This window comes from Staurois parvus, unplaced genomic scaffold (assembly GCF_062004578.1).
Source record: "Staurois parvus isolate SC_StPar_1 unplaced genomic scaffold, SC_StPar_1.0 ptg000401l, whole genome shotgun sequence".
NCBI classification, from domain to species: Eukaryota; Metazoa; Chordata; class Amphibia; order Anura; family Ranidae; genus Staurois; species Staurois parvus.
The window spans coordinates 2955272-2982909 of record NW_028318197.1 but is presented as its reverse complement, the minus strand read 5'-3'; the positions used below and the strand labels follow the sequence as shown (position 1 = coordinate 2982909).

Here is a 27638-nt window from a genome sequence, read left to right as displayed (position 1 = left end):
CACACTTTACAAAGCTGCATGTGGAAAGCAGATTACACCATTAGAATAACAGACTTGTCATTCAAGCTCCACTTTAACCAAATTGAAATAACTTTTTAATATAAATAAGAACATCGAAAGGAATCAGCATATTTATGTAGACTTTGGGATCAGTTTCTTCACTGCATTCAGCAGGTCGTGGAATTCTGTATTCTGGAAATGTCCACGGTCATCATATTTATGCAGCTCTGCATCTAGGTTATCAGCCACTTGCTGCTGCTCACTCCATGGCAGGAATGGATCATCTGTGGAACCAAACTGAATTATATGGCGGCAGTTTGCTTTTATCTTCTCCCATTGCCAGGGACGGTTGAAGTATCCTAGATGTTTGAAAGTTTAAAGAAAAGAATCCTTTAATAAATGTTTAACTGTCAGAACTTTTGCATTTCTTTCTTTAGAAAAAAAGAAAACAAAAATAATTGCGCTCGGTGTCTAATCTTATTTAAAAATAGAAAAAAAAAAATTACACCAGTTGCAGCTGCATGCAACACCACATCCACATACAAAATGTGATAACACTACTTATTGCTGCACTGCTCTTTTAACCCCTAGACACTGAGCATACACAAACTTGCAACCTCTTGGTGTCTGGGCCTTGACGCCGAGTGGCCGTATATTTGCGTACCATTTGAAAATTCTTATGTGCAGAGCGCGTGCTCTGCTCGCTCCCAGCACATTTGTCCGTGACTCACAGAAAGGTCCCGATCTCCCCTTGCAATCGGGACCTTTTCCGATCATGTGACTGCCGTGACAAATCACGGCAGTCACATGACCCTAAAAGCCCACCCTGCCTCCCTGTTTCTGAAACCTCCTAAAGGGCCTCGAGGCGCCGGCGCAAAGGGGTTAAATAAATATTCCAAAGTGCAAGTGACACAAATGTGCAAAAGTGCACTGTGCCTTTAAAAAAGTCACATATGATATACCAAATTATAAAAACGTACAAATATACAGGTAAATAAGAACCACAGTAATTAAAGTGGTTGTAAACTTCAGACATGAAATTTGAACAAAGTATACACCTCTATAATGTGTACTTTCTCAAGAGCACTAAATGTCATGAGTCACTTCTGACAAGTATTCCTGACACTGAGAAAAATGATGACGGGAGGGATCACCAGCAGATTGACAGCCTCAGCATTGTTCCTGTGAGCTGTGTGTGTGTGTGTGTGTGTGTGGGGGGGGGGGTTCTCTTCCTTGCAATCAGCTCTCAGAGCTCTCCTCATTGATGTAACTTCAGCTCCCCACCCCCTGCTTTTCAGAGCTGAGATCCTGTGTAAATTCTGCACTTGGATGTAGGGGACAGATGGCCGTGACTAAGCAGGTTCATAATAGGCCCGCACCAACGTGTTTCATCATAAAAAGACGTTTTCAAGGCAGTCCCCTTGAAAACGTCTTTCTCTGATGAAACACAATGGAGCTATAGCTGACGTCATCACGTTCCGGGGCCTGTTGTTGGTCTATTGATATACAGCTCTGTTTGTGTATACAAGGGGTGTTCCAAGTCAAACCGGGACTTTTGAGTTAATATAATAAAAACAAATTTCAAGGAGTAGAAACTGCACTTATTTTTACATACTCCCCTGTTACATTTATACACTTATCTCCGCGTTTAACTAATGCCTGGAAATCTTAGGCATAGAAAGATTTGTCAGTACACCTGAACCATCCTAGGACAGCCTGCTCAAACCCCTCGTGTATTGTATTGTTACCGTTTTGTCCCCTTGCTATTGTACAGCGCTGAGCAAACCCTTTAGTGCTATATAAATACTGTATAATAATAATAATTTTGTCGTCATTGTGTTCACCGTTCCCACAGAAAGATTTGTCTCTTGTGCAATTTCACAATAGGTTCTGTGTCTGTTATTGAGGATCAGGTGTTCCACGTGCTGAATGTTCACAGGAATGACTGCTGTGGGCTGGAAACCACTATGGCTAGGATTGTCATGGACGTACAGCCATCTTTAAAACATTACATCATTCAAATGTCTTACTGTGGCTGAGCATCTCATCACCATACTGTGCTTGAAGTCTTCCGTAGATATCCACGGATTTTACGCCTTCGTTCACAAGAAATGTCATCACCACACGCTGTTCCATGTACGCACTAACACGGTTGTCTGCCATCTTGATTAACAGTCTCTGGCCTGGCCCACATCATGTGCGCTGCCCATCAGTAATAGAACACACTTGCCACTTACTACTGCTTGTAGTACCGTCACACTAGCATTCCTTTTTATGCCTGTAAACTTAAAAGTCCCAGTTTGATTTGACCCCCCCCCCCCTCCCGCACATAATGTGAGTACCCTTTTAATGCAAATAAAATAGTGTTTGCGGTTTTACACCATGAGGTTTTTGTGATCCATCTCTTTATCAGAGATGGAGGCTTGTGGTTCCCTATAATACAAAAATCACCAGCGCCAAAAATGAATGTGAAATAATTCCCAATATAATATGTGGTTCCCTATGCTTGGTCCATATGGGAGTACAAGTTGTATAAAGCTTTTTTCATCAAGCGCCATTAGACTGCCTATAATCTGGGGTCTAAATCTCTGGCAAGAGGCATTTTACATGTAGTGGAGGAGGCAGAAACCATGGAGATACAGGGGTTGAACAAAATTATGGAAACACCAGATAAGAGAACGAAATCATTACCTAATATGGTGTTGGACCACATTTGTCATCCAAGATGGCCTGAATTCTCCAGGGAATTGTCAAATACATGTATATGTGTGCTAGTCTGAACAGTTTATTACAGCACAATTTGCACTTTGGTGGTGTTCGCACTTCAATGAATATACAGGATTTGAAGACACACATTAAATGAATTTTATTTTGATTAATTACTGTGGTTCTTATTTACACTGCTCAAAAAAATTAAAGGAACACTTTTTAATCAGAGTACATTGACATTTTTTTCCTTAGTCATCTTTTCTGACGATTTTTCACTAGTTTTGCATTTGGCCAGGGTCAGTGTCACTACTGGTAGCATGAGATGATTCCTGGACCCTACAGAGGTTGCACAGGCAGTCCAACTCCTCTAGGATGGCACATCAATACGTGCCATTGCCAGAAGGATTGCTGTGTCTCCCAGCACAATCTCAAGAGCATGGAGGAGATTCCAGGAGACAGTCAGTTACTCTATGAGAGCTGGACAGGGCCATAGAAGGTCCTTAACCCATCAGCAGGACAGGTATGTGCTCCTTTGTGCAAGGAGGAACAGGATGAGCACTGCCAGAACCCTACAAAATGACCTTCAGCAGGCCACTGGTGTGAATGTTTCTGAACAAACAATCAAAAACAACCTTCATGAGGGTGGCCTGTGAGCCTGACGTCCTCTAGTGGGCCCTGTGCTCACTGTCCAGCACCATAGAGCTCGATTGGCATTTGCCATTGAACACCAGATTTGGCAGGTCCGCCACCGGCACCCTGTGCTTTTCACAGATGAGAGCAGGTTCTCCCTGACCACATGCGACAAACGTGAAAGGGTCTGGAGAAGCTGCGGAGAACATTATGCTGCCTGTAACATCATTCAGTATGACCATTTTGGTGGTGGGTCAGTGATGGTCTGGGGTGGCATATCCATGGAGGGATACTCAGACCTCTACAGGCTAGACAATGGCACCCTGACTGCAATTAGGTATCAGGATGAAATCCTTGGACCTATTGTCAGACCCTACGCTGGTGCAGTGGGTCCTGGGTTCCTCCTGGTGCACGACAATGCCCAGCCTCATGTAGCGACAGTATGCAGGCAGTTCCTGGAGGATGAAGTAATTGATACCATTGAATGGCCCCCACACTCACCTGACCTAAATACAATAGAACACCTCTGGGATATCATGTTTTGGTCCATCCGATGACTCCAGGTTGCACCTCAGACTGTCCAGGAGCTCAGGGATGCCCTGGTCCAGATCTGGGAGGAAATACCCCAGGACACCATCCGTCGTCTCATTAGGAGCATGCCCGACGTAGTCAGGCATGCATACAAGCACATGGGGGCCATACAAACTACAGAGTGCCATTCTGAGTTGCTGCAATGAAATTTCAGCAAAATGGACTAGCCTGCTGCATAATTTTTTCACTTTGATTTTTGGGGTGTCTTGGAATTTCGTCCTCTGGAGGTTGATAATTTTCATTTCCATCAAATGATGGGGCATCCTTACATTCCTAACACATTACCCAGTCCATATCCGTATAGATATCCAGCATGAGTTTTTTCCCCATTGAGATCTGATGTGTTTTCAAAGTGTTCCTTTAATTTTTTTAAGCAGTGTATTTATCTCTATATTTGCACATTGGTTAACAAGGAACTTCAGTTGGGTTTTTTTTAAGTCAGCAGCTACAAATGTAGCTGCTGACTTATAGTGCTGCTTCACACTGATGCAGTGTAGGATTCGCAGAGAATTCTGTGCGTTTCTTGCACCACATCAGAATTGCACTCAGTTCATGCGAACCTCTACGGGTGTCTATGGTAAGTTAACGACACCCCAAAAAAGTTTGCAGAACGCAGTGTGATTGGGATCCTATTCCAGTGTGAACAAAAGGTGAATGCATACATAAAATGAATGGCTCCAATCAAATTGCAAATAATCGCATGTGATTTGAACAGGAAAGCAGTGCAATTCCTGTCCAAAACACATGTGATTTCCCGCACTGCAGTAGTGTGAACTGGCAACTAAAAAATCAGGTGTTTACCAATGCCTGGAGTCCAGCGCTGTCTTTGTCTTCCTGCAGATGGTTTTCTTACTACTGCAGTTCCCCAGCGCCATCATCTTGGACATGGGAGCTGGCTCCCCACTGCACATGCGCAATGGTCTGTGAATAGTCCTGCAGCCTCCTGTGATATGTCCTGGGACGGGGTGGGGCAAACAGCATAGTCACCTAGATGAGGATTATGGGAGCGGGTACTGATAAAAATCAGCACTCGCTCCCCCCCAAAAACAACTGTAACTTGGTTGCAGGCTGGGGGGAGGGTGTGAACCAGTGGTACTTCACTTTTTGAGTGATGTTTCACTTTAAGTCGTAAAAAATGGTGCAATCACATGATTTAACCGCCTCCCGCCCGCCAGATAGTACAATGACGGGCGCAAGGTGGTTCTCTCATTCTAACCGTGCATGCGCGGCTCCGGAAGCACGCGGCGAACGGCGGTGCGCTGTGTCCCTCGAAACAGCGGATCACCGATCAACAAAAAGAGCCGAAGATGTCGGCTCGGTCATGTGATCAGCTGTGTCCAATCACAGCTGATCACATGTAAACAGGGAAATGCCAGTTATCAGCATTTCCCTCCCCACGAGCTGTCACGCTGACAGCTCGTGAGGAGAGGAGAGCTGGTAATCGGCTTCAAAGTGCGAAAGAGCTGGAAATTGGCCTGGGCAGGAAGGGGGTATAAGTGCCCTGAAGGCTAGTGGTTAAAGTGAAACTACAGCCAAGTAGTAAGTACCTGATCTCTAAAAACTTTAAAGGAAATACTGTATATGATCAATATACACTTTCATTTTAAACATCAGTATTGTAATAACAACAGAAAACAATACTTTTATTTATTTCCTGGATTCCCTGAATGCTTTGCAACTTCTCTGCTGTTTGCTTTCAATTGCAAAGGACTGCATATCCCATGCTGCTTTGCAAGCCATGACTCCTGTACTGGCTGCCTCTAGAAACTGTAGTTCAGAAGGCAGGCTCTATGAATTCTGTGACACAGCAGTGCCTATCAACAGGATATAGTGAATACATGTCACAGAATTCAAGGAGGTAAAAGTGTAGGGATCTTCGCAAAGTAATGCCGGCCATACATGGGTTGAAATTCAACCGATTTTTTTTGTCCGAAAATTGGACCTAAGAATAATTGGCCAATCTTCGCTCTGTTAGTGGGTCAATGATTTTCGTGGTTCCTCCCCTTTTCAGTGATCGGGCATGTTGGAAAATTTGTGACCGATTTTCACTCAATGATGGTCAAATCGTACGATCGTTTTTCCCAAAAGAATATGTGGAAGGAACAGAAGTTTCGCCTGTTATATGGGGTGAACTTTATGGGGTCGGCCAGTTTTCTAAATCATTGATGGCACCATCGGATTACCGAGCAAACAAAGTTTTCGATTTTTGGTTGAACAATTGTTCTGAATTCGACCCATGTATGGCCTGCATTCGTTTACAAACTTTACAGTGGTTCAAAATAATAGGTAGGCTAGACATAAATGAAAGAAAAAAAATATTTATAGGACTGAGAATAGTAGGAAATACTGAATCCTACAGGAACTGTAATCTCCATCTTTTTAACATAATCATATTAAAAAGTAGGACATTTCTTTAACCCCAGCACAAAAAAACGAAAAATAAAAGCCTTACCACTCTTGCGTTCATTATCATCTCCCAAATCAGATGTGTAAGCTGCCACAAGAATGATTGCATAAACTGGATGTTTTTCAGCAAACCTGTTGAAAATTGACATTGATAATCCATTCACAAGATGCTCTCATCAGCTTAATTAGAACTGTTGCAAGTACCTACTCAATATGGAATTCTAAAGTGGAACTCCAGGAAAACAGCTTAATGCTCAATTCACATACATCCAGTATATGTGGTCTGTTTTCAGCCTATCATACACTTTGTAACTTTGGCCTGTTATTCTTGGGAAATGCAAACTGCTGCTAGAAAGGAAGAAAACCCCTCTACTTTACTACATCAGTTGCCTGTTCACCGTACAGAACTAATGAGGGTAGTTAATTAACAAATAGTCATGCTGGAGGACAAGAAGTGACATAGCAAGCTTCAATACCTAAACAGGATATAATCCTGTAGGGCCATCAGGTCCTGTTTTGCCACTCTTATATTTGCCCCTCCTGGTGTGCAGGGCCATATCCAGTAAATGTTTGAGATCCTTCGGGATACCCGTTTTTTTCTTTGCTCTTCTGGGTAATTTGCACGATAGTCAGAAGATAAGTAATGTATATAGGATTGTACGGTATATGTTTTTCTTTATACTGCCTTGATATGTTGGGAGACTTCTTATATAAAAAAATCAGTAAAAAAAAAGTGAGGTAGTAGTAAGTACAGTTCTCCATACCTCATGGCTGCAGCTGCTCCAGAGCTGTGTCCAATAATTATTGTATTTTTATCACACTGTAGTTCTGATTCCAAGAAGGGAAGCCATATTGATTCTCTTGCTTTATCTGGATTGAGAAAAAAAGATATACATAAAAGTAAAACATTTTCAATATTTTCCAGTTCAACTGGCATACAGCCAATGAACACCTACAGCCCTGAGGCTCAGTTCACATATGTTCGAGTGGTGCCGCTACGGATCCACACGAAAATCCGCCGCACAGAGGAATGCGGACCCGCAGGCAGGTGCCATTAGTTCTAATGGCATGCCGCCCGCACTTGAAATTGCAACCGCACTGGGAACCGAGGTTCCCATGTGGGCTGCAGTTTCCAAAGAAGTGCAGGGACTACTTCCCAGCGTGTCCCGGGACACGGGAGTATATTCAAATTAATGGGCTCTTGTGCCCACGTAAAACACGGTCCGCACAGCCGCGTATATGTGAACCAGGGCTTAAAATAAGGGCAGCACAGTGGCTAAATGGTTAGCACTTCCACCTGGCAGTACTAGGGTCTTTGGTACGAATCCCAGCCACGGCACCACCTGCCTGGAGTTTGCATGTTCTCTCTGTGCCTGCGTGGGTTTCCTCCAGGTGCTCAAGTTTCCTCCCACACTCCATAGACATGCTGGTTAGTTAATTGGATCCTGTCTAAATTGGCCCTAATATGTGTATGTATGAATGTAAGTTAGGGACCTTAGATTGTACACCCCTTGAGGGTTAGGGACTGATGTGAATGTACAATATATATGTAAAGCGCTGCGTAAATGGACGGCGCTATATAAGTACCTGAAATAAATAATAAATAATGCAAATCCTGCTAATTACAGTGTCCAGCAGCTGTTTAATCAGCCTGTCATAGATTTTGACAGGTTGCTGGCAGTGGGGTTGGACAGTGCACCTCTGCTTCCCAGTTGCAGGAAAACGTTGGGATTTGATATACATGGGCTAAATGACCAGTGTGCATGAGGTTTAATGATTTTAAATTTTATTACTGTAGATAGGCCCAGCATTGGAAACGAAAACACAAAGCTTGCTTACAAAATGGTAAAAAAGAAAAAACTACATAAGGAGAGAGATGAGGGTGGAGAAAATTTAGAGTTAAGCTAGCCACAGAGTGATTTTCATTCCTGCAACCACAGGTTGCAGGAAAGAAAATCTCTTGATTACCCCATCAACACAGTCAGTGTTACATAGTTAGTCTGGCTGAAAAAAGACAAAAGTCCTACCAGTTCAATCATTGAAAAAAAAAAGTTATAATCCTATACCCACAGTTGATCCAGAGGAAGGCAAAAAAACCCCAGCAAAGCACGATCCAATTTGCTCCTGCAGGGAAAAAAATTGCTCCCTGTTCCCTTGAGAGGTAATCGGATATTCCCTGGATCAACTTTACCTATAAATGTTAGTATCCTGTTATATTCTGTGTATCTAGAAAATAATCCAGGCCTTTTTTAAAGCAATCCACTGAGCTGGCCAGAACCAACTCTTGAGGAAGTCTATTCCATATTTTCACAGCTCTCACTGTGAAGAAACCTTTCCGTGTTTGGAGATTACATTTCTTTTCCTCCAGACGTAAAGAGTGCCCCCTTGTCCTCTGTGATGACCTCAGGGTGAATAGCTCCACACCGAGTTCACTATATGAACCATTGATGTACTTATACATGTTGATCATATCCCCCCTTAATCTCCTCTTCTCAAGAGAGAATAAATTCAGTTCCTCTAATCTTTCCTCATAGCTGATCTCCTCCATGCCTCATATCAGTTTGGTTGCCCTTCTCTGTACTTTCTCCAGTTCCCCAATGTTCTTTTTATGAATTGGTGCCCAAAACTGAACTGCATATTCCAGATGAGGTCTTACTAATGATTTGTATAGGGGTAATATGATATCTCTCTCCCTGGAGTCTATACATCTTTTAATACAAGAGAGGATTTTGCTCACTTTAGAAACTGCAGCTTGGCATTGCATGCCATTATTAAGCTTGTGATCTACCAGAACCCCCAGATCCTTCTCCACCATTGATTCCCCCAGTTGTACTCCCCCTAGTATGTATGATGCATGCATATTCTTAGCCCCCAAGTGCAGAACCTTACATTTATCAACATTAAACCTCATTTGCCACATAAGTGTTGATGGGGGAATCCCTCCAATGGAGCCATTGTGTTCTCCCGGTGGGAGAACACAGTGATTACTACTAGCGGCTAGAATAGCCCCTAGCAATAATAGCATGCAAAATCCAACAGTCTGGTTGTACCTAAGTTGATCGATGGATCAACTTGGGTACATTCAACCTGCTCATACATGGTTCGAATCTTGGCCGGTCCCTGCTGAACCAGCTGCGATTTGAAATATCCATGGCTGGCTTAAAGCTTATCTACAGGTTAAATAGAAAGAACTATATTTAACCACTTGCCCTCCAGAGGATTTACCCCCCTTCCTGACCAGGCCATTTTTTGTGATACGGCGCTGCATTACTTTAACTGACAATTGCGCGGTCATGTAACACTGCACCCAAATGAAATTTGCATTCTTTTTTCCCCACAAATAGAGCTTTCTCTCATTGGTATTTGATCGCCTGTGCGTTTTTAATTTTTGCATGATAAACCAAAAAAGACCGACAATTTTGAAAAAAAAAAACCTGATTGACAGCCAAGGCCGCGAATGGCGGCGCGGATAGGGTGTGCGCATGCCCCCTACCCAGAACTGCAAAATCACGCATATATATACATGTGATTTTGCGCACCCGTGCCGCCCTGTAGCAGTATTATAGGGTGGAACGGAAGTGGTTAAAAACTGTTTGCAAGTGTACCTAGAAGAAAGGATGCTGTTTTGAAGGCAAAGAGTGGCCGTACCAAATACTGATTTGATTTTCTCTTCTGTTCATTTACTTTGCATTTTATTAATTGATAAAAAAAATAAACTACTAACACTTCAATTTCTGGAAGTATTCCTAATTTACAGCATTTTTCACAGCTGCCAAAAGACTTTTGCACAGTACTGTATGTCAACTGCTTTCATTCCTTACAGATATATTTAGCGCTCATTCACACTGGCATATGCATACTTTCTACACAGAATACAGTTTCCTTCTGGCACAGCTAGCAGAAGATCCTGCGTGAAATATGTGCCTCAGGCTGGGTTCACACATATGTAGTGCTGTATATCGCATGTAATTCGCACAGGAACCGTATCTCATTCCTATGCAAATCACATCGGATTTGTGTGTGGTGCAGTTGGAGCCATACATTTTGTATGGCTCTAATCACACCACACCCACACCAAAAAGGTGCAGGACCCTTTTTTTGGTGCACACTAGAATCGGATCGCATGGGTATTCACACCTATGCAATCCAATGCTGCACATCGCACAACGTTTTGCGGACCGATTTCAGGGTGTTGTTAATTTAACATACACAGCCGCAGCGGTCCGCATGAACGGGGTGCGATTCTGATGCGGTGTGGAATTCGCACAGAAAACACTGCGAATTCCGCACTGCATCAGTGTGAACCCAGGCTAAAAATACTCACATTTAGAGGCGTGGAAATCTTCTAATAACTTTACATGTGTATATGTATATATGCAATTACACATGTGCAAATACGTATAGCCCCAGATACAGTTGTGTACTGCTTCTTTGTATGCTGCTAAATGAGGTTCACATTTTCGTTAATACAGTTGCAAGAAAAAGTATGTGAACCCCTTGGGATTACGTGGAGTTTTGCGTGAATTGGGCATAAAATGTGCTCTGAACGTCATCTAAGTCACAACAATAGAAGAACACAGTCTGCTGAACATAATACTACACAAACATTAGATGTTGCCATGGTTTACTTGCACATAACATGTAAACATTCACAGTGCAGGGAGGAAAAAGTATGTGAGGCCCTAGCTTAATGACTTCTCCCAGAGCTAATTGGAGCCAGGAGAGAGCCAACCTTGACTCCAATCAGTGTGATGATATTGGATGTGTTGCTGACAGCTGTCCTGCCCTTAAAAAACACACACCTGTTTTGGGTTTACTGGTTTCAAGAAGCACTGTCTGATGTGAACCATGCCTCGCAGAAAAGAGCTCTCAGAAGACCTACGATCAAGAATTGTTGACTTGCATGAAGCTGGAAAGGGTTACAAAAGTAGCTCCAAAAGCCTTGATGTTCATGTGTCCACGGTAAGACAGACTGTCTACAAATGGAGAGCGTTTAGCACTGTTGCTACTCTCCCTAGGCGAGATCGTCCTGTAAAAATGACTGCAAGAGCACAGCGCAGAACGCTGCATGAGGTAAAGAAGAATCCCAGAGTGTCAGCTAAAGACCTACAGAAATCTCTGGCACATGCTAACATTTTTGTTGACACATCTACAATAAGGAAAACATTAAACAAGAATGGAGTACATGGGAGAACACCGCGGAGGAAGCCATTGCTGTCCAAAAAGAATATTGCAGCACGTTTGAAGTTTGCAAAAGAGCACCTGGATGTTCCACAGCACTACTGACAAAATATACTGTGGACAGATGAAACCAAGACTGAGTTGTTTGGGAAGAACACACAACACTATGTGTGGAGAAAAAAAGGCACAGCACACCAACATCAAAACCTCATCCCCACTGTAAAACATGGCGGAGGGAGCATCATGGTTTGGGGCTGCTTTGCTGCTTCAGGGCCTGGACGGATTGTTGTCATTGATGGGAAAATGAATTCCAGAGTGTATCAAGACATTTTGCAGGAAAACGTACGACCATCTGTCCGCCAACTGAAGCTCCGCAGAGGATGGGTGATGCAACAGGACAATGACCCAAAGCATACAAGTAATTCAACAAAACAATGGCTGCAACAGCACAGAATGCGCCTTCTGGAGTGGCCCAGTCAGAGTCCTGACCTCAACCCGATTGAAATGCTGTGGCATGACCTTAAGAGAGCGATTCACACCAGACATCCCAAGAATATTGCTACATTGAAACAGTTTTGTGAAGAGGAGTGGTCCAAAATTACTCCAGATCGTTGTGCAGGTCTGATCTGCAACTGCAGGAAACGTTTGGTTGAGGTTATTGCTGCCAAAGGAGGGTCAACCAGTTATTAAGTCCAAAGGTTCACATACTTTTTCCTCCCTGCACTGTGAATGTTTACATGTTATGTGTAATTAAACCATGGCAACATCTAATGTTTGTGTAGTATTATGTTCAGCAGACTGTGTTCTTCTATTGTTGTAACTTAGATGATGTTCAGAGCACATTTTATGCCCAATTCATACAAAACTCCACGTAATCCCAAGGGGTTCACATACTTTTTCTTGCAACTGTAGATGCAGCTGTGTGTATGGCCCTATTGATTCTTATAGTGCTACATTTAGGAGCATACAAAACTATATGCTGTATCCATCTAAATGCAGTGTTTAGATGCCCATGTGAATGAGCTCTTAATATGAATCTGATATGAAAAATGTATAAAGCCAACATGACCCCATAGGGGCAGGCATGAAAATGTGTTCCATTCCTCGTGTGGCACCCCTCTTCGTTCGCAGTCAACGCGTTTACACGGCACTGTGGGATGGGGAGCTGTATGCCAGCATTCTGACATGGAGCTGAAGATAAGGCTTGTACACACAGCGCACCCAAGATTGGGGCTCCCCAGACGCACAGAAGGCACTTTGACAGCAGAAGATGAGCGTAGATCTCCTGGATTTGATCTAAATTGGGTCAGGTTAACTCAGCTAGGCTCCCTATACATCTATGTTTAAAACCTTTTATATTAATAACAGCACCATGTCATAAAATTTGCTTTGCGAATGAAACAAAATAATATACTTACATGGATCAGGCATGTTTTGAAGCAAGCACTTGAAATTTGTAATCTGCAAGATACAAGTATGACATTTGATAAAGTATATCTCTAGGCTTGATTTACTAAAACTAGAGAGTACAAAATCTGGTGCAACTGTGCATGGTAGCCAATCAGCTTCTGACTTCTGTTTGTTCAATTAAGCTTTGAAATAAAAAAAAAACTGGAAGCTGATTGGTTTCCATGCAGAGCTGCGCCAGATTTTGCACCCTATTTCCCACTCCACATTGTATAACTCATTTTACCTGGTCTAGTTTTTTTTTTGTCCATCCGTACCAGATACAGGACTCCACATTCCCCCCTCCATTCCCTGGGACTATTACAGCTTTTTCAGGACAATCCATAGACAAGTCTTTAGACATCGTCACATTACACACTGCAGCTTGTGTTCAGGAAATGCATGGCTTGAGAGGTGCATCATGGGAAACGTAGTTCTTCCAGCAGTTCTTCAACTGAACGCTTGGAAGTTTGTAAAGAATAAGGGCTCATGTACACTGCAGCTGACAAACTGATGTTCAGGAGCTGTTCAGTGTTTTTTTTCAGCAGCCCCTGAACTCTCCCTAATGTTTTCTTATGTGTCCATGTACATAGTCATTTACAGTCGTTTACAGGCAGTTGAGTTTACAGTCGCCTTTTTGAATGCACCAAACTTGCTTTCAGGAGCAGATTTTACCAGCATTTCAAACGCAAAAAGCTTGTAAACGTGGTTAACCGCGTGGTTTTTAACTGTTCTATCCAGATTCTGTCCAGAGCCTTTTTACATCATCAGAAATGCATGCAAAGTGTTTTCAATGTAATCAAATGGACCCGGTACACCAGCACAGTCAGTTCCAGGTTTTGCATGAAGGAAAAAATGGTAGAACGTGCCGCTTTATGCTCATGATGGGATCCTTAGTGAATACAACCAGAAAAGACAGGTCATCTCAACACATACTGCTCTCTCTGCTTCTGCTCTCTCTATTTCTGTCAAAATGTCTGAAATAGTTTTTTGCAATTTTTCAGTGCATTCTGGGCATTTTGGAAGGTCTCCTGAGGTTATCATTAAAAAACGCTTCTAAACGCAAACGTGCATAAACGCAGTATGCAAACGTGGCTAAACAGACGGTTTTTAACCTACGTTTTTCAGCAGTCAGTTTCCATCCTTCAGAAGAGTTTTCCAAATGCCCCGTGTACATGAGCCCTAAAGAGAACAAAACATAGTTATGGGTTTTTCAGCAACCATCACATGTTTGTAACATAATGCTGGAAAAGTAGGCTCTTACATGAGCACATCATTGAATCAATATACTAAGTCTGGGATAAATGGGCGACTCAATCTCAAAGATAAAAAAAAAATAGGGGAAAAAAAGTGCAAATGTTCTTCCTTTGAACCCCTACAGATGATTGCTGGGAAATTAGTCCCCTTTCACACTTCATTTCAAGTATAGCAAGGCTAATTTCTGTCTCCTCTTGTACCAAATTGTATTGTAACTGTAATGTCTGCCTTCATTTTGTAAAGCGCTGCGCAAACTGTTGGCGCTATATAAATCCTGTATAATAATAATGTTAATAATTAGAGGCTTGTTTTTTATGCATTTCTATAGGTGACTTATAGTACAGGAGAGCAAATTTGGATTTTTGGGTCCACAAACTTTGAAATGGGGGTACCTGAAAAACCACGTAAACATGCGTTTTTCAGACTCTCTCTATGGAGAATCTTACCCTGAAAAAGCTCATGTACTTTTTCAAGCTTCACCCATCGGGTGACCCAATGGGATTCTTCATTTTGAGTGTTGTGGCGTGCTTTGTAGTTTCAAGGCTAATGCACGTGGCTTAAACAGCTTCTGCACTCATTCTCCTTTCCTTTTACCAGCAGGCCCAGGGGCATTGGCGCAGGACCAACCATCACCCACAGGTGTCAGAACACCCAACCAGAACAAGCTGAAACGGTTTTGAGCCACAATCGGGTTCAGGGTTTGATATCTGATGCTGCTCCTAATTTTGAGAAATGGATTGCACGTGCACGCCGGAAATAATTACACTGACAACATCTGCTCAGTCCAACTACTTCCTCATTTCTGTCTATTGCAGGGTGGTGCTTAACCTTTTATACACAGAGAACAATAGGGTATACATCACTATTATGTAAATGTATTCATAGTCTAAAAGGCACATCTTGATTGGCTGAAATATAGAAAGAAGGCAGGAACTTGATGCTTGAGGCTTGCTTGTCGCTCGTTATCTCTTAGGGCTGGTTCACAGTTGGCTGTTTTACCAACGCTTGCCAAAGCGTTTGGCAAGCGTTGGTCGGGCGTTTGCGGAGTGTTTTTTAACGCTCGGCAAACGCTCTGCAAATGCCGCATGCGCGGTTTAGCGGCAGTTGCTAGGCGTTTGCCGAGCGCTAACGCCCCACAAACGCCTATAATGCAGTTTGAGTGGTGTTACCGCTCCGCAAACGCCCCGCAACCGCACCGCAAACGCCGGCCGGGCATTTGCGGAGCGGCACCATAGATGAGAATAGGAGGCTTCAACGCCTCCTGACTCGACCAGAGGCGTCCGTTTTGCCGCGACGCAACGCAAACGCTCCCGTTAGAACAGCACCATGTGCTGTAATGTGCAGAATTGGCAGAGGCGTTTGGGAAGCGGTAAAAACACTTCCCAAACGCCTCTCTGCCGCCTGCACACAACGCTAGTGTGAACGTAGCCTTACTCCCTCACATGTTCAAGACCTACTGTAGGTACAAGATCCTCACAGCTCGACGGGAGGGGTTGAGAACATCACTGAACAAACATTTTTGAGTTAAGGAGGACTACAAAGCCCAGCAGACAAAAGATATACACACAACACATATATATATATATTCATACAAAATATATAGAGATATGAAAAAGTATAAAAGTAGATATGTATAAAATGTATAGAAAAATATATATATTCAACAGAAAACTGAATAGGCATTTTTACCATATCCATCACAAAATCATTTAGTTCAATATAGCGCTGAGTGCTTACTTATCCCATGTCCTATATGTTTTCATTTTGGATAGTGCAAGGAAAGGCTATAACCCCTGTCAGATATTTATTTTATTTATTTATTTCAGGTAAATATATAGTGCCATCAATTTACACAGCACTTTACATATATATATATATATATATATATATATATATATATATATATATATATATTGTACATTCACATCAGTCCCTAACCCTCACGAGGCGCACATGCTAAGGTCCCTATCTTACATTCATACATACACATACTAGGGCCAATTTAGACAGGAGCCAATTAACCTACCAGCATGTCTTTGAAATGAGGGAGGAAACCGGAGTACCCGGAGGAAACCCATGCACGTACGGGGTGAATTATACAGAGTGTATAATGAGTGCATTATACAGAAGGATTTATCATGGATTCACGCTTCACTTGGCATCGCAATCATTTCTCTTGGACTTTTTATTTGGAATATTTTATTTATTGAGTTTCATACATTATATTTATTGGATTGTTCACCCATTCGTCACTTGTTTATTTGTCACCTTTTGGCACTGTCATTTCAGCGAGGCATTGTTATATATTATTTGTTCACTACAGCACTACTTCAGGGCACTTCACTGATAATTATTTTGTGCGTATTCACTTACAGTCACCTGTGATTTGATTTATGCATTTATTTGCTATGGTATTGTATTTATGATTATCATTGTAGTTTTTATTAGCGCTGCACTTTCTTTCCTATTTACATGCTCAGTTTAGTGTGTATTGCTAGAGAGGTTTTTTTTCTTGGGAGCGTGCATGTGATCAGCACATGGCCAAGCAGCACTGTCCAGACAGAGGGTCAGGGATAGTTTTTATTAGCGCTGCACTTTCTTTCCTATTTACATGCTCAGTTTAGTGTGTATTACTAGAGAGGTTTTTTTTTCTTGGGAGAGTGCATGTGATCAGCACATGGCCAATCAGCACTGCCCACACAGAGGGTCAGGGGTTTTTCATTCTCCTAGAGCAGAAAAAAAACTTCTCCTACAAGCTTTAACCAGTGCTCTGCTGAAGTCACAAGACTGCTCTATCTGCTGATGAGAAAAGGTATTTAGCAGTTTATATTTACTAAAATAATTGCACTTCCGTGTTCTGTGTACTGTGGGAGACCAGATATAGTGAGTGCAGGGTCCTGGGTTTTGTAACATTTTAAGCCCCCCTCCTTACCCCTGCAGACTGTGGGACCATTCACAAAGCGCATGCACAGTAGGAAAGGGCTGTGAAGCCAAAAGGCTTCACTGCCAATTTCCCTTACCTAAGATGCCGGCGCTTGCACCCAAAGTGGACTGAAGAATCGGCTCGGGGTGAGGACATCGCTGTATCCCTAGACAGGTAAGTGTCCATAATAAAAGTCAGCAGCTACAGTATTTATAGTTGCTGACTTTAAATTTTTTTTGGGAGGGGAGAAACTTGGGACCATTAGTTTACCAGAACTAGTGCCCCTCCTTTGGAAGATTTCCCCTCTATTACTTTTCTGGGGGATTACTCAAAATTTAGCGTTTTCTTTTAGTTTCACTTTCAATGATAATGGTAAACAGGACAAAAAGACAAGTGTTCTAATCCCTCTGTACTGAAAGAGTTTTGCCTTTTATTTCTGTAACTACTGCAAAACAAAGAGTGTGTCTATTGTGTTAGTTATACGTTAATGTGTCACATAAATACATATAAATGAATAAAATATCACTTCAAAACTAGTAGCAATAATAAATGTGTACATAAATCCCCAGAGAACTCAACCGTCTCCCAGAATAAATTGAAACAGATAAAAAGTGATACAGTGTGCCAAAAAAGAGAAACAAATGTAGCAAAACTTGTGTGTGGTGGTGACCAAATATCCAGTAGTAAAGTATGTAAGTCAATGGCATAGTGTGCTAGTATGCATCACATATAGTCCTAGCACATTATGAAAGACTTACCTTAAAATGAAGCCCTCCTGTGGCGTGCTGTCACCGCTGACAGGGCTCCAATCTTCACCCGGTCTTCCTTAACCCCAGATTCACACCTAAGCGTTTTCCGTTTTGCAGAAATGCACTACAGTTCATTTAACATGATTTCCTATGGGACATGTTCACGTCTCAGCGTTTTCACCCGAAGCGTTTTTTGGAAGGGGTCAGGGACTTTTTTAAATGCAAAAAGTTGTGTTTTGGGCTCTATAGACTTCTATGGAAATGCAGAAAAGCATGTAGTGTGTTTTTGCTGCGTTTTGCCATTTTTTTTGATGCATTTTGCATTTTAAATCTGCCTAGCAACAAGACAAATAAAAAAATGTAAAAAAAAATGCAAATGCATCAAAAAATGCAGATGCAAAATGCAACGTAAAACACAATGCAGAAACGGGTCAAACACAAACTGCATAGGTGTAAACCTAACTTAAAGCAGAGCTCCAGGCTCCCCCCAAAACATTAAAAGTCAGCAAATACAAATACTGTAGCTGCTGACTTTTAATTTAAGGACACTTACATGTCCACCGATATCCTCACCCGAGCCGCTTCTTCAATCACCTTCAGGTGCAGGCATCAGCATCTTTAAATATTACTAAACCCAGGACCCTGCATTCACTATATCTGGTCTCCCACAGTACACAGAACATGGAAATGCAATTATTTTAGTAACTATAAACTGCTAAATATATTTTCTCATCAGAAGTATATAGCGGTCTTGTGACTTCTATCAGTGTCTAACAGAGCACTGGTTAATCTTGTAGTAGAAGTTTTCATTCTCCTCTGACTGTCCTATGAAGCTGCATGACCCCTGACCCTCTGTTTGGACAGCGCTGATTGGCCCTGTGCTGATCACATGCACCCTCTCAAAGAAGAAAAAAAAACTCTCTAGCAATATACACCAAACCGAGCATGTGCAGAGTGTCTCCTAGAGGTCTGTACTATCAGCAGATGAATTGGTGACAGTAGAAGGGGAGGATCAGAGAAGTCAGGATCAAATGGCCTTTTTACACAAGGAGGATTAACCCCTTAGGTTCCACAGTTAGTATATCAAGCATGCTTTACTGCATATACAGACTGATTTTACTGTTGTGGGTTTAGTAACACTTTAAGGGAAACAGGAAGTAAAACCTTGCGGCTTCAAAGCCAGTTTCCTACTGCACATGTGCGAAGTGTGCTTTGTGAATGGTCCCGCAGTCTTCTGGGACCTGTGAAGTGTTTCAGAAGGCTGCGGGGGGAAGAAGGGGGGGGGGCAAACGTTCGTTTCAGACCACCAAGGTGCATCTGACCAGAAGCGGGAGTGGGTACCTGTCCAGTAGATCAGCAGTTTTTGAAATTCTCAGACCAGCCCGTCTGGCACCAACAACCATGCCACGTTCAAAGTCACTTAAATCCCCTTTCTTCCCCATTCTGCTGCTCAGTGTGAATTTCAGCAAGTCGTCTTCACCACGTCTAGATGCCTAAGGATAGGTTCACATCTCCTGTTCCTGTGAGCCGCGTTTTGCGCGGGCACAAGAGCCCATTCATTTGAATGGACTCCCGTGCCCCGGGACACGCAGGGAAGAAGTCCCTGCACTTCTTCCAGAAATGCAACTCGCACGGGAACTTTGGTTCTCAGTACGGTTGCGATTTCCAGTGCGGGCCGCGTGCCATTAGAATTAACGGCACCCACCCGCGGGGTCCACATTCCTCTGTGCGGGTGGTGCAGCTGTACGGATTTTTGTGTGGATCCGCAGCGGCACCACCCGCATAGATGTGAACCAGGGGTAAGTGCATTGAGTTGCTGTCATGTGATTGGCTGATTAGCAATTTGTGTTACCAAGCAATCGAACAAGTGTACCTAATAACGTGAGCGGTGGGTGTATACAATGCACTATTTAGTCTTTTACAGCACTAAACCTTCCATCCAATTTCTAGAATGCTGCATTTATAAATGTCCAAAAACCAATATAAGCCTTCATTCACACCAATGCATTTTTTAGTGCTTTTTGCAGAAACGCACTACAGTCCATTTAACATGGTTTCCTATGGAACACGTTCACATCTAAGCTTTTTTGAGCTGCTGCGTTTTTGGAAAGTGCCAAGGACTTATTTAAAAGCAAAAAGCAGCGTTTCTGCTAAAATGGAATTCAATGGAGAAGCTGCTGAAACGCATGGTAGTGCATTTTTGCCACGTTTTGCATTTTTATTTTGCAGAGCAACAAAAAAAATTCCACTTTAACAAATAAAAAAAGAGCTGAACAAAATGAAAAACGTAATGTAAGAAATGTAAAAATGCATCAAAAACGCGTATATAAAAGCACAAAACAAACTGGAGAAAGCATGAAACGCAAAATGCATATGTGAACAGAGCCTAACACCCCGGTCACATCGGGTGTGACTTGGCATGCAATTTGCATGCTATGCGACTTGCAAATCCCATACCAAGTCCCACCCTACTGTCCGCAATTACATCGGTGTGGTTCCAACTTGGTTGGAGCCGCGCCGATTTCTAAAGTAATACATGCACTACTTTTCGTGTGATTTGCATAGACATCTGTGTCAGATGTCTTGCAAATCGCACATAAAATCGTCATGTCCCCCGACTTTTAAATTGTGCGACTTCACTGTAAGTCGCACGATTTCAAAGTCGGACTTGATGTGACCGAAATAATGTCACATAGTAAAGGAATAGTAGTGGTCATAAAAACTACTTGTAATTTAACCCCCTGATCACATCAAGCCCAAGTTTGAAATTGTGTGACTTACAGTGAAGTCGCACAATTTCAAAGTCGGGGGACATTTATTTATTACAGGTACTTATATAGCGGCATCAATTTACACAGTTCTTTAACCACTTGCCTACAGGTATTTATACCCCCTTCCTGCTCAGGCCAATTTTCAGCTTTCAGCGCTGTCACACTTTGTATGACAATTGCGCGGTCATGCAACACTGTACCCATATGAAATTTTTATCATTTTTTTTAAATAGATAGAGCTTTCTTTTGGTGGTATTGAATCACCTCTGGGTTTTTTATTTTTTGCTAAACAAATCAAAAACCACTGCAAAGTTTGAAAAAAAAGTTTTTTCTTAGTTTTTGTTTTCAAATTTTGTAAATAAGTGATTTTTCTCCTTCACTGATGTGTGCTAATGAGGCTGCACTGATCGGCATTGATAGGCTGCACTGATGGGCACTGAAAGTCAGCACTCATAGGTAGCACTGACTGGCACTGATATGCACTGATAGGTGGCACTGACTGGCAGCTCAGATGGGCACTGATATGTGGCATTGATGAGGCACTGGTAGGTGCCATGGATGAGCACTGACAGCTGGCACTACACTGATCATCAGGGCACACTGATCATCAGTGCCCTGATGATCAGTGTACATGTCCCCTCTGAGGGATGCTGATTACTGGCTCTCCTCTCGAGCTGTCAGCGTGAGGAGAGGACTGTTGATAACCGGCATTTCCCTATTTACATGCGATCGGCTGTTATTGGACACAGCTGATCACATGACCGAGCCGACATCTTCAGCTCTTTCCATTGACATCTTCGGCTCTTTCCATTGATTGGTGATCCGCTGTGTCCCAGGGACACAGGGCACCACCGATCGCCACGCTGTGCGCTCCCAGAGCCACGCATGCGCAGTTAGAGTGGGAGGACATCATATGACGTCCTCCAAGAACGAGAGAACTGCCTTGCGCCCATCATTACCTTATATGGCGGGCGGGAGATGGTTAAATATATATTGTACATTCACATCAGTCCCTAACCCTCAAGGGGTGTACAATCCAAGGTCCCTGACATTCATACATACACATACTAGGGCCAATTTAGACAGAATCCAATTAACCTACCAGCATATCTTTGGAGTGTGGGAGGAAACCCACTCAGGCACAGGTAGAACATGCAAACTCCAGGCAGGTGATGATTGGTTGGGATTTGAATCAATGACCCAAGTACTGCCAGGCAGAAGTGCTAACCATTTAGCCACTATGCTGCCCCTTGCTGATTTCAGGTACGATTTTCAAGACATCTGACACAGATATCTATGCAAATCGCACCAAAAGTAGTGCGTTTACTACTTCAGAAATCAGTGTGGCTATGACCAAGTCGGAACCGCACCGATATGACCGCTGTAATTGCGGACAATAGGGTGTGACTTGGCATATGATATGCAAGTCACATCCGATGTGACAGGGGTGTTAACCAATTTTTGTTGTAGAATTCTCATTTTAAGGGGGTGTGGTCAGGGTGTGTGTCCTATTGGTTCGCTAATAGGTGCCCCCCCCCCCCCCGTTTCATGTACAGGAATGCAGACAACACAATGCAGACAACTCTATAACACCCCCCCTCAGAAAGTAGGGAGGTATGCCCTTGTATTGGTGGGCTGTACGCTGTATGTGCAGCTCTCCATGTTCCAGACTGTCCCGGGGATTTGCCCCCTTGGTACACAGGAACTGTGAAGCGTCTGTGTGCATTTACTGCAGCCTGCTGGTGTGAACGAACCCTATGTAAGAGGAGATGGAAATCCTTCCCTAGAGACACAGATATAAAGCCAGCTGAGTATTTCTGCATAGGCCCAGCTGTGACAGGTTCTCTTTATAGGGAAAGACTTTAGGCCTCATTGTGCTTCATCCTCCCCCACGCGTCACAGAAACTCAGGGTTAAAGGTCTCCTACGTCGGCTCTACACATATGACGTAACTAGGAACCGGCTAGACCGGCATCCCTTAAGGGGAGGAAACTATTTGAGCGTCAGCCAAGGAATGTGACGTAGAGAATCATGGCCGGCGTACACTTTCATTGGCTGGAGGGAACGACGTGGCTGAGTGGGAAGGGCCGCCTCTCTGCGCTGACGTCACGCGGTGTAGCCGGCCTATTGCTGAGCTGTACTTCCAAGGACCGGAATCTACACCCGGATACCGAGAACTGAGTTCAGGGACGGCGACCGAGAGAGAGGTGAAGGGGGAAGCTGGTACTATGGGGGGCTGTGTACATGTATGTGGTACTATGGGAGGAGGGCTGTGTACATATATATGGTACTATGGGGGGGAAGCTGCGTACATGTATGTGGCACCATGGGGGGAGGGCTGTGTACATATATATGGTACTATGGGGGGGGGGAAGCTGTGTACATGTATATGGTTCTATGGGGGGGGGGGGGGGGGAAGCTGTGTACATGTATATGGTTCTATGGGGGGGGAGCTGTGTACATGTATATGGTTCTATGGGGGGGGGGGGAGCTGTGTACATGTATATGGTTCTATGGGGGGGGGGGGAGCTGTGTACACGTATATGGTTCTATGGGGGGGGGGGGGGAGCTGTGTACACGTATATGGTTCTATGGGGGGGGAGCTGTTTACATGTATATGGTTCTATGGGGGGGGGGGGGAGCTGTGTACATGTATATGGTTCTATGGGGGGGGGGGGGAGCTGTGTACATGTATATGGTTCTATGGGGGGGGGGAAGCTGTGTACATGTATATGGTTCTATGGGGGGGGGGGAGAGCTGTGTACACGTATATGGTTCTATGGGGGGGGGGGGGGAGCTGTGTACACGTATATGGTTCTATGGGGGGGGGGGGGAGCTGTGTACATGTATATGGTTCTATGGGGGGGGGGGAGAGCTGTGTACACGTATATGGTTCTATGGGGGGGGGGGGAGCTGTGTACACGTATATGGTTCTATGGGGGGGGGGGGGGAGCTGTGTACATGTATATGGTTCTATGGGGGGGGGGGGAGCTGTGTACACGTATATGGTTCTATGGGGGGGGGGGGGAGCTGTGTACATGTATATGGTTCTATGGGGGGGGGAGCTGTGTACATGTATATGGTTCTATGGGGGGGGGGGGAAGCTGTGTACATGTATATGGTTCTATGGGGGGGGGGGGGGAGCTGTGTACATGTATATGGTTCTATGGGGGGGGGGGAGCTGTGTACATGTATATGGTTCTATGGGGGGGGGGGAGCTGTGTACATGTATATGGTTCTATGGGGGGGGGGGGAGCTGTGTACATGTATATGGTTCTATGGGGGGGGGGAGCTGTGTACATGTATATGGTACTATGGGGGGGGGGAGAAGCTGTGTACATGTATATGGTACTATGGGGGGGGGGAGAAGCTGTGTACATGTATATGGTACTATGGGGGGGGGGGAGAAGCTGTGTACATGTATATGGTACTATGGGGGGGGGGAGAAGCTGTGTACATGTATATGGTACTATGGGGGGGGGGGAGAAGCTGTGTACATGTATATGGTACTATGGGGGGGGGGGAGAAGCTGTGTACATGTATATGGTACTATGGGGGGGGGGGAGAAGCTGTGTACATGTATATGGTACTATGGGGGGGGGGGGAGAAGCTGTGTACATGTATATGGTACTATGGGGGGGGGGGAGAAGCTGTGTACATGTATATGGTACTATGGGGGGGGGGGAGAAGCTGTGTACATGTATATGGTACTATGGGGGGGGGAGAAGCTGTGTACATGTATATGCTACTATGGGGGGGGGGGGGAGAAGCTGTGTACATGTATATGCTACTATGGGGGGGGGGGGGGGAGAAGCTGTGTACATGTATATGCTACTATGGGGGGGGGGGGAGAAGCTGTGTACATGTATATGCTACTATGGGGGGGGGGGAGAAGCTGTGTACATGTATATGCTACTATGGGGGGGGGGAGAAGCTGTGTACATGTATATGCTACTATGGGGGGGGGGGAGAAGCTGTGTATATGGTACTATGGGGGGGGAGAGAAGCTGTGTATATGGCACTATGGGGGGGAGGCTGTGTATATGGTACTATGGGGGGGGGAAGCTGTGTACATGTATATGGTACTGTGGGGGGAGAAGCAATGTTTGGTGTGTATGGTGCAATGGGGGGAGGGGGCTGACTGAAAGAAATGTATAAACTAATCCTTAGATTTACCCACCACTAAGCTGTGTGTGTGTGGGGGAGGGGGGGCTCCTGATTAGATTTACATAACCTCACACTACTGATTGTACAATCTCCTGTAGCTCATCCAACAATCAGATTGTAATGTGTGGCCAGCTTTATGCACACCACAGACTGGAACAATTGCGACAGAAATGTTTTGTTTCAAGAACGTTCTTTTGACTTTCTAATTATTTAGAGGGTCAAATTGACATTCCCCCCTTCAGATGCCTTTGTAAGGAGATGATTGATGTTATTCCCTTTACTGGTCAGCGGTCATAATGCCATGGCTGGTCAGTGTACATTGATCAGGCATTTGCAGGCTGTCCAGTGACAGAATGATTTGGCTGTGAAGTGTCCATACACAGTTTTTGTGCACTGCAGACACAACTCATGTTGAGGAGGTGGCCTGGGATCCTTGGTGCCCCATTGGCATCAGGGCCTTTTGTCTGCGGTCATGTTTGCTCAGTGTTCTCTTTTAACTTGCTAATTATTTGTGTCTCCTGTGTAGGTATGCTTTCCACAAAAGCTATACACAACTGCATTGTTGCCGTATTCACCTAATTTGAAATGTTTTAGAAGTGCAAAAAAGGAGAGTATTTTGGTTGATGTAATTAGCTCTACAGGTGTAATGTGCACAGAAACTCAAATCTAGATTGGGTTTATGTGTAATAGGTAGGCTACAAAGACAACAAAAAACATTGATGGAAATTAGACTTGAATAGAAATCCACAGTACACAGTCAGGTTAGTTGATCCTAATCTACAGGCGTTCCATGACTTGGTACTGAACCATTGGGATCAGCCAGGAATTTAAGCTGACTATTTTCAAATGAACATTCGTACAAAAATTCTGTGTACATTCAATGACTGGATGCATGTCGTTCTAAATTACTAAAAAAAAAATAGTTTTCTTTTAACAGTTGATTTTGAAATGAATGGACTTTCCGGAATGAAAACCGCACACACTGTTAGAAATTTGGTTTGTTTTAGAAACATTTTTCATCTTGCTCCTTATTTTCTCATCACTGAGGTTACAAACAAACAAACACCCCACTGGTGGTTAGAGAAGCAAACAAATGCTCCTGAAATGAAAATGTTCAATCAGAATTTTGCTAGTGTATGGCCAGCTTTAGTATTTCTCAGAAGAAGAGGCGAGCAATGGCAGCATCCATACTTCCTCACTTCCACATTCTCTACAGGTGTCAGTAGACATGGGCCTGCTACACAAGCACAGTGGGGTGGATTTACTAAAACTGGGGCACTCGGAGTCTGGTGCAACTGTGCTTGGTAGCCAATCAGCTTCTAACTTCAGCTTGTTTTGTCAAAACCTGGAAGCTGATTGGTTTCTATGCAGAATTGCACCATATTTTGCACTCTCCAGTTTTAGTAAATAACCCCCAGTATTTCTGTAGTGTGACATCTCTGTGGGACTTCCATTGGACAAATTCTCATTGTTTATTTCTTTTGAAGTGAGAGCAACACAGATGGATGCTGCCAGTGCAGCTTATCTCAGTGAGGACAAGTTTCCCCTAAGAACACTCGGATAATGTCCACTAATATACTGCCACAGCCATAAGTCCTCATGCACACTGGATGTTTTCACAGCGGCTGTTTTTGACTGTTGACGTTTTTTCCTACAGCTAGTAAACCCCCCCAGCATGTTATCCTATGTGTCCATACACACATAGACTGTAATCAATGTTTTTTTGTCTGGAAAAAAAACCCAGGACTAGTCGGTTTCTAGAGGAGTTTTTAGCTGTAAAAACACTCTAATGCTGAAAAACACAATAAAATGCAGTAAAACACTGCAAACCGGCGTTTTTGGATTTTTTTTTTTTTTACCCACAAAAAAGCTAAAAAACACAAATGTGGAAAAACGCTGCTAAACAGCTAACGTTACCAGCGTTATCAAAACATCCAGTGTGCATGGAGCCTTACAGTTTAGTCAGAGATGGTAAAAAATGTCTGAGACCAGTGTGTGTTGTGGTTGTGTTTTTTTTTTTTTTTTTTTGTTTGTTTTCATTTTATATAGAGTAGGAGAGGTTTAAAACCATTATTATTTTTTAGCCATCTTTTTCTCATTTGGGAGATTTCCTTTCACTTTCTGTGATTCACCAGGAATTGAGATGATATCTTTTGAATGTGAGAAAAAAATCCTCTCCTAGACAGCTATTACAAGGACTAGCATCCCTATTGGAAGATTTTTTCTTTTTTCCTGTTCTGGTGGCAACTCAAAATTTTTGTATTTTCTTTCACTTTCATTCTGATAACATTAATGATCAGAACAATTATGCAGGCCATAGACTGTTCGTTTATCAGCTGATTTTTCATCCGAAAAATGAAACATCGTTCATTCTGTAAACCGATGTTGCCACCAATGATTGCAAAAATCGGCCATTTTTCACGAATTTTCCAGCAGGACCGATAAATGAAATGAGGAGGAACCACGAAAATCGGCCAATGCCATTGCCCCACTAACAGACGAAAAATCGTCCAATAAACAAACTGTCTATGGCCGGCATTAGTGTGAATCCTCTTAATGAGAGAGTCAGGAATAAAAGCTTGACAGAGATTCTATCCTCTCATTCTGTTCAAACGTAAAAAAAAAATTATGACTTTAGGCCATATGTACACTGTATTTTCTATAACACCTTTTTTCCTACAGGCGTTTAGGAGCAGAAAAAAACATGGTAAAAAAATGTTTTTGTATGCTCAGAATGTTTACTTATTCTGGCCATTAGAATGTATTAACACATTATTGTGCACTTTTGAGTTCTTTGGGGGTTTTTTAA

General features: G+C 43.3%; 2 protein-coding genes across 2 annotated transcripts in view; one reads left to right on the top strand and one right to left on the bottom strand.

The window, feature by feature from the left end:
- Nucleotides 1-72: 72 nt before the first annotated feature.
- RBBP9 (RB binding protein 9, serine hydrolase) lies at nt 73-13376 on the bottom strand. The gene is made up of 5 exons (XM_089686510.1): nt 13211-13376; nt 12936-12978; nt 7101-7206; nt 6383-6468; nt 73-359 (listed from the first exon to the last, which is right to left on the bottom strand). The coding sequence occupies exons 1-5, from the start codon at nt 13325-13327 to the stop codon at nt 133-135; spliced, it is 579 nt and encodes a 192-aa protein (XP_089542636.1). The 5' UTR covers nt 13328-13376; the 3' UTR covers nt 73-132.
- Nucleotides 13377-22726: 9350 nt separating this feature from the next.
- The window catches only part of SEC23B (SEC23 homolog B, COPII component), a 30635-nt gene continuing 25723 nt past the window's right edge, over nt 22727-27638 (top strand). The window contains exon 1 of the mRNA XM_089686507.1: nt 22727-22869. The gene's annotated coding sequence lies outside the window, so the exon portion shown is untranslated. The remainder of the gene's footprint in view (nt 22870-27638) is intronic.

What these genes read in the sequence shown, in the direction of transcription:
- RBBP9 (XM_089686510.1), bottom strand. Translation starts at nt 13,327, where the DNA reads ATGTCTAAAGACTTGTCTATGGATTGTCCTGAAAAAGCTGTAATAGTC. An exon ending in CAAAAAAAAAACTAGACCAG is followed by an intron (nt 12,979 to 13,210) that starts GTAAAATGAGTT and finishes TGTATCTTGCAG; the next exon opens with ATTACAAATTTCAAGTGCTT. An exon ending in GGAGCAGCTGCAGCCATGAG is followed by an intron (nt 6,469 to 7,100) that starts GTATGGAGAACT and finishes AATTTTCAACAG; the next exon opens with GTTTGCTGAAAAACATCCAG.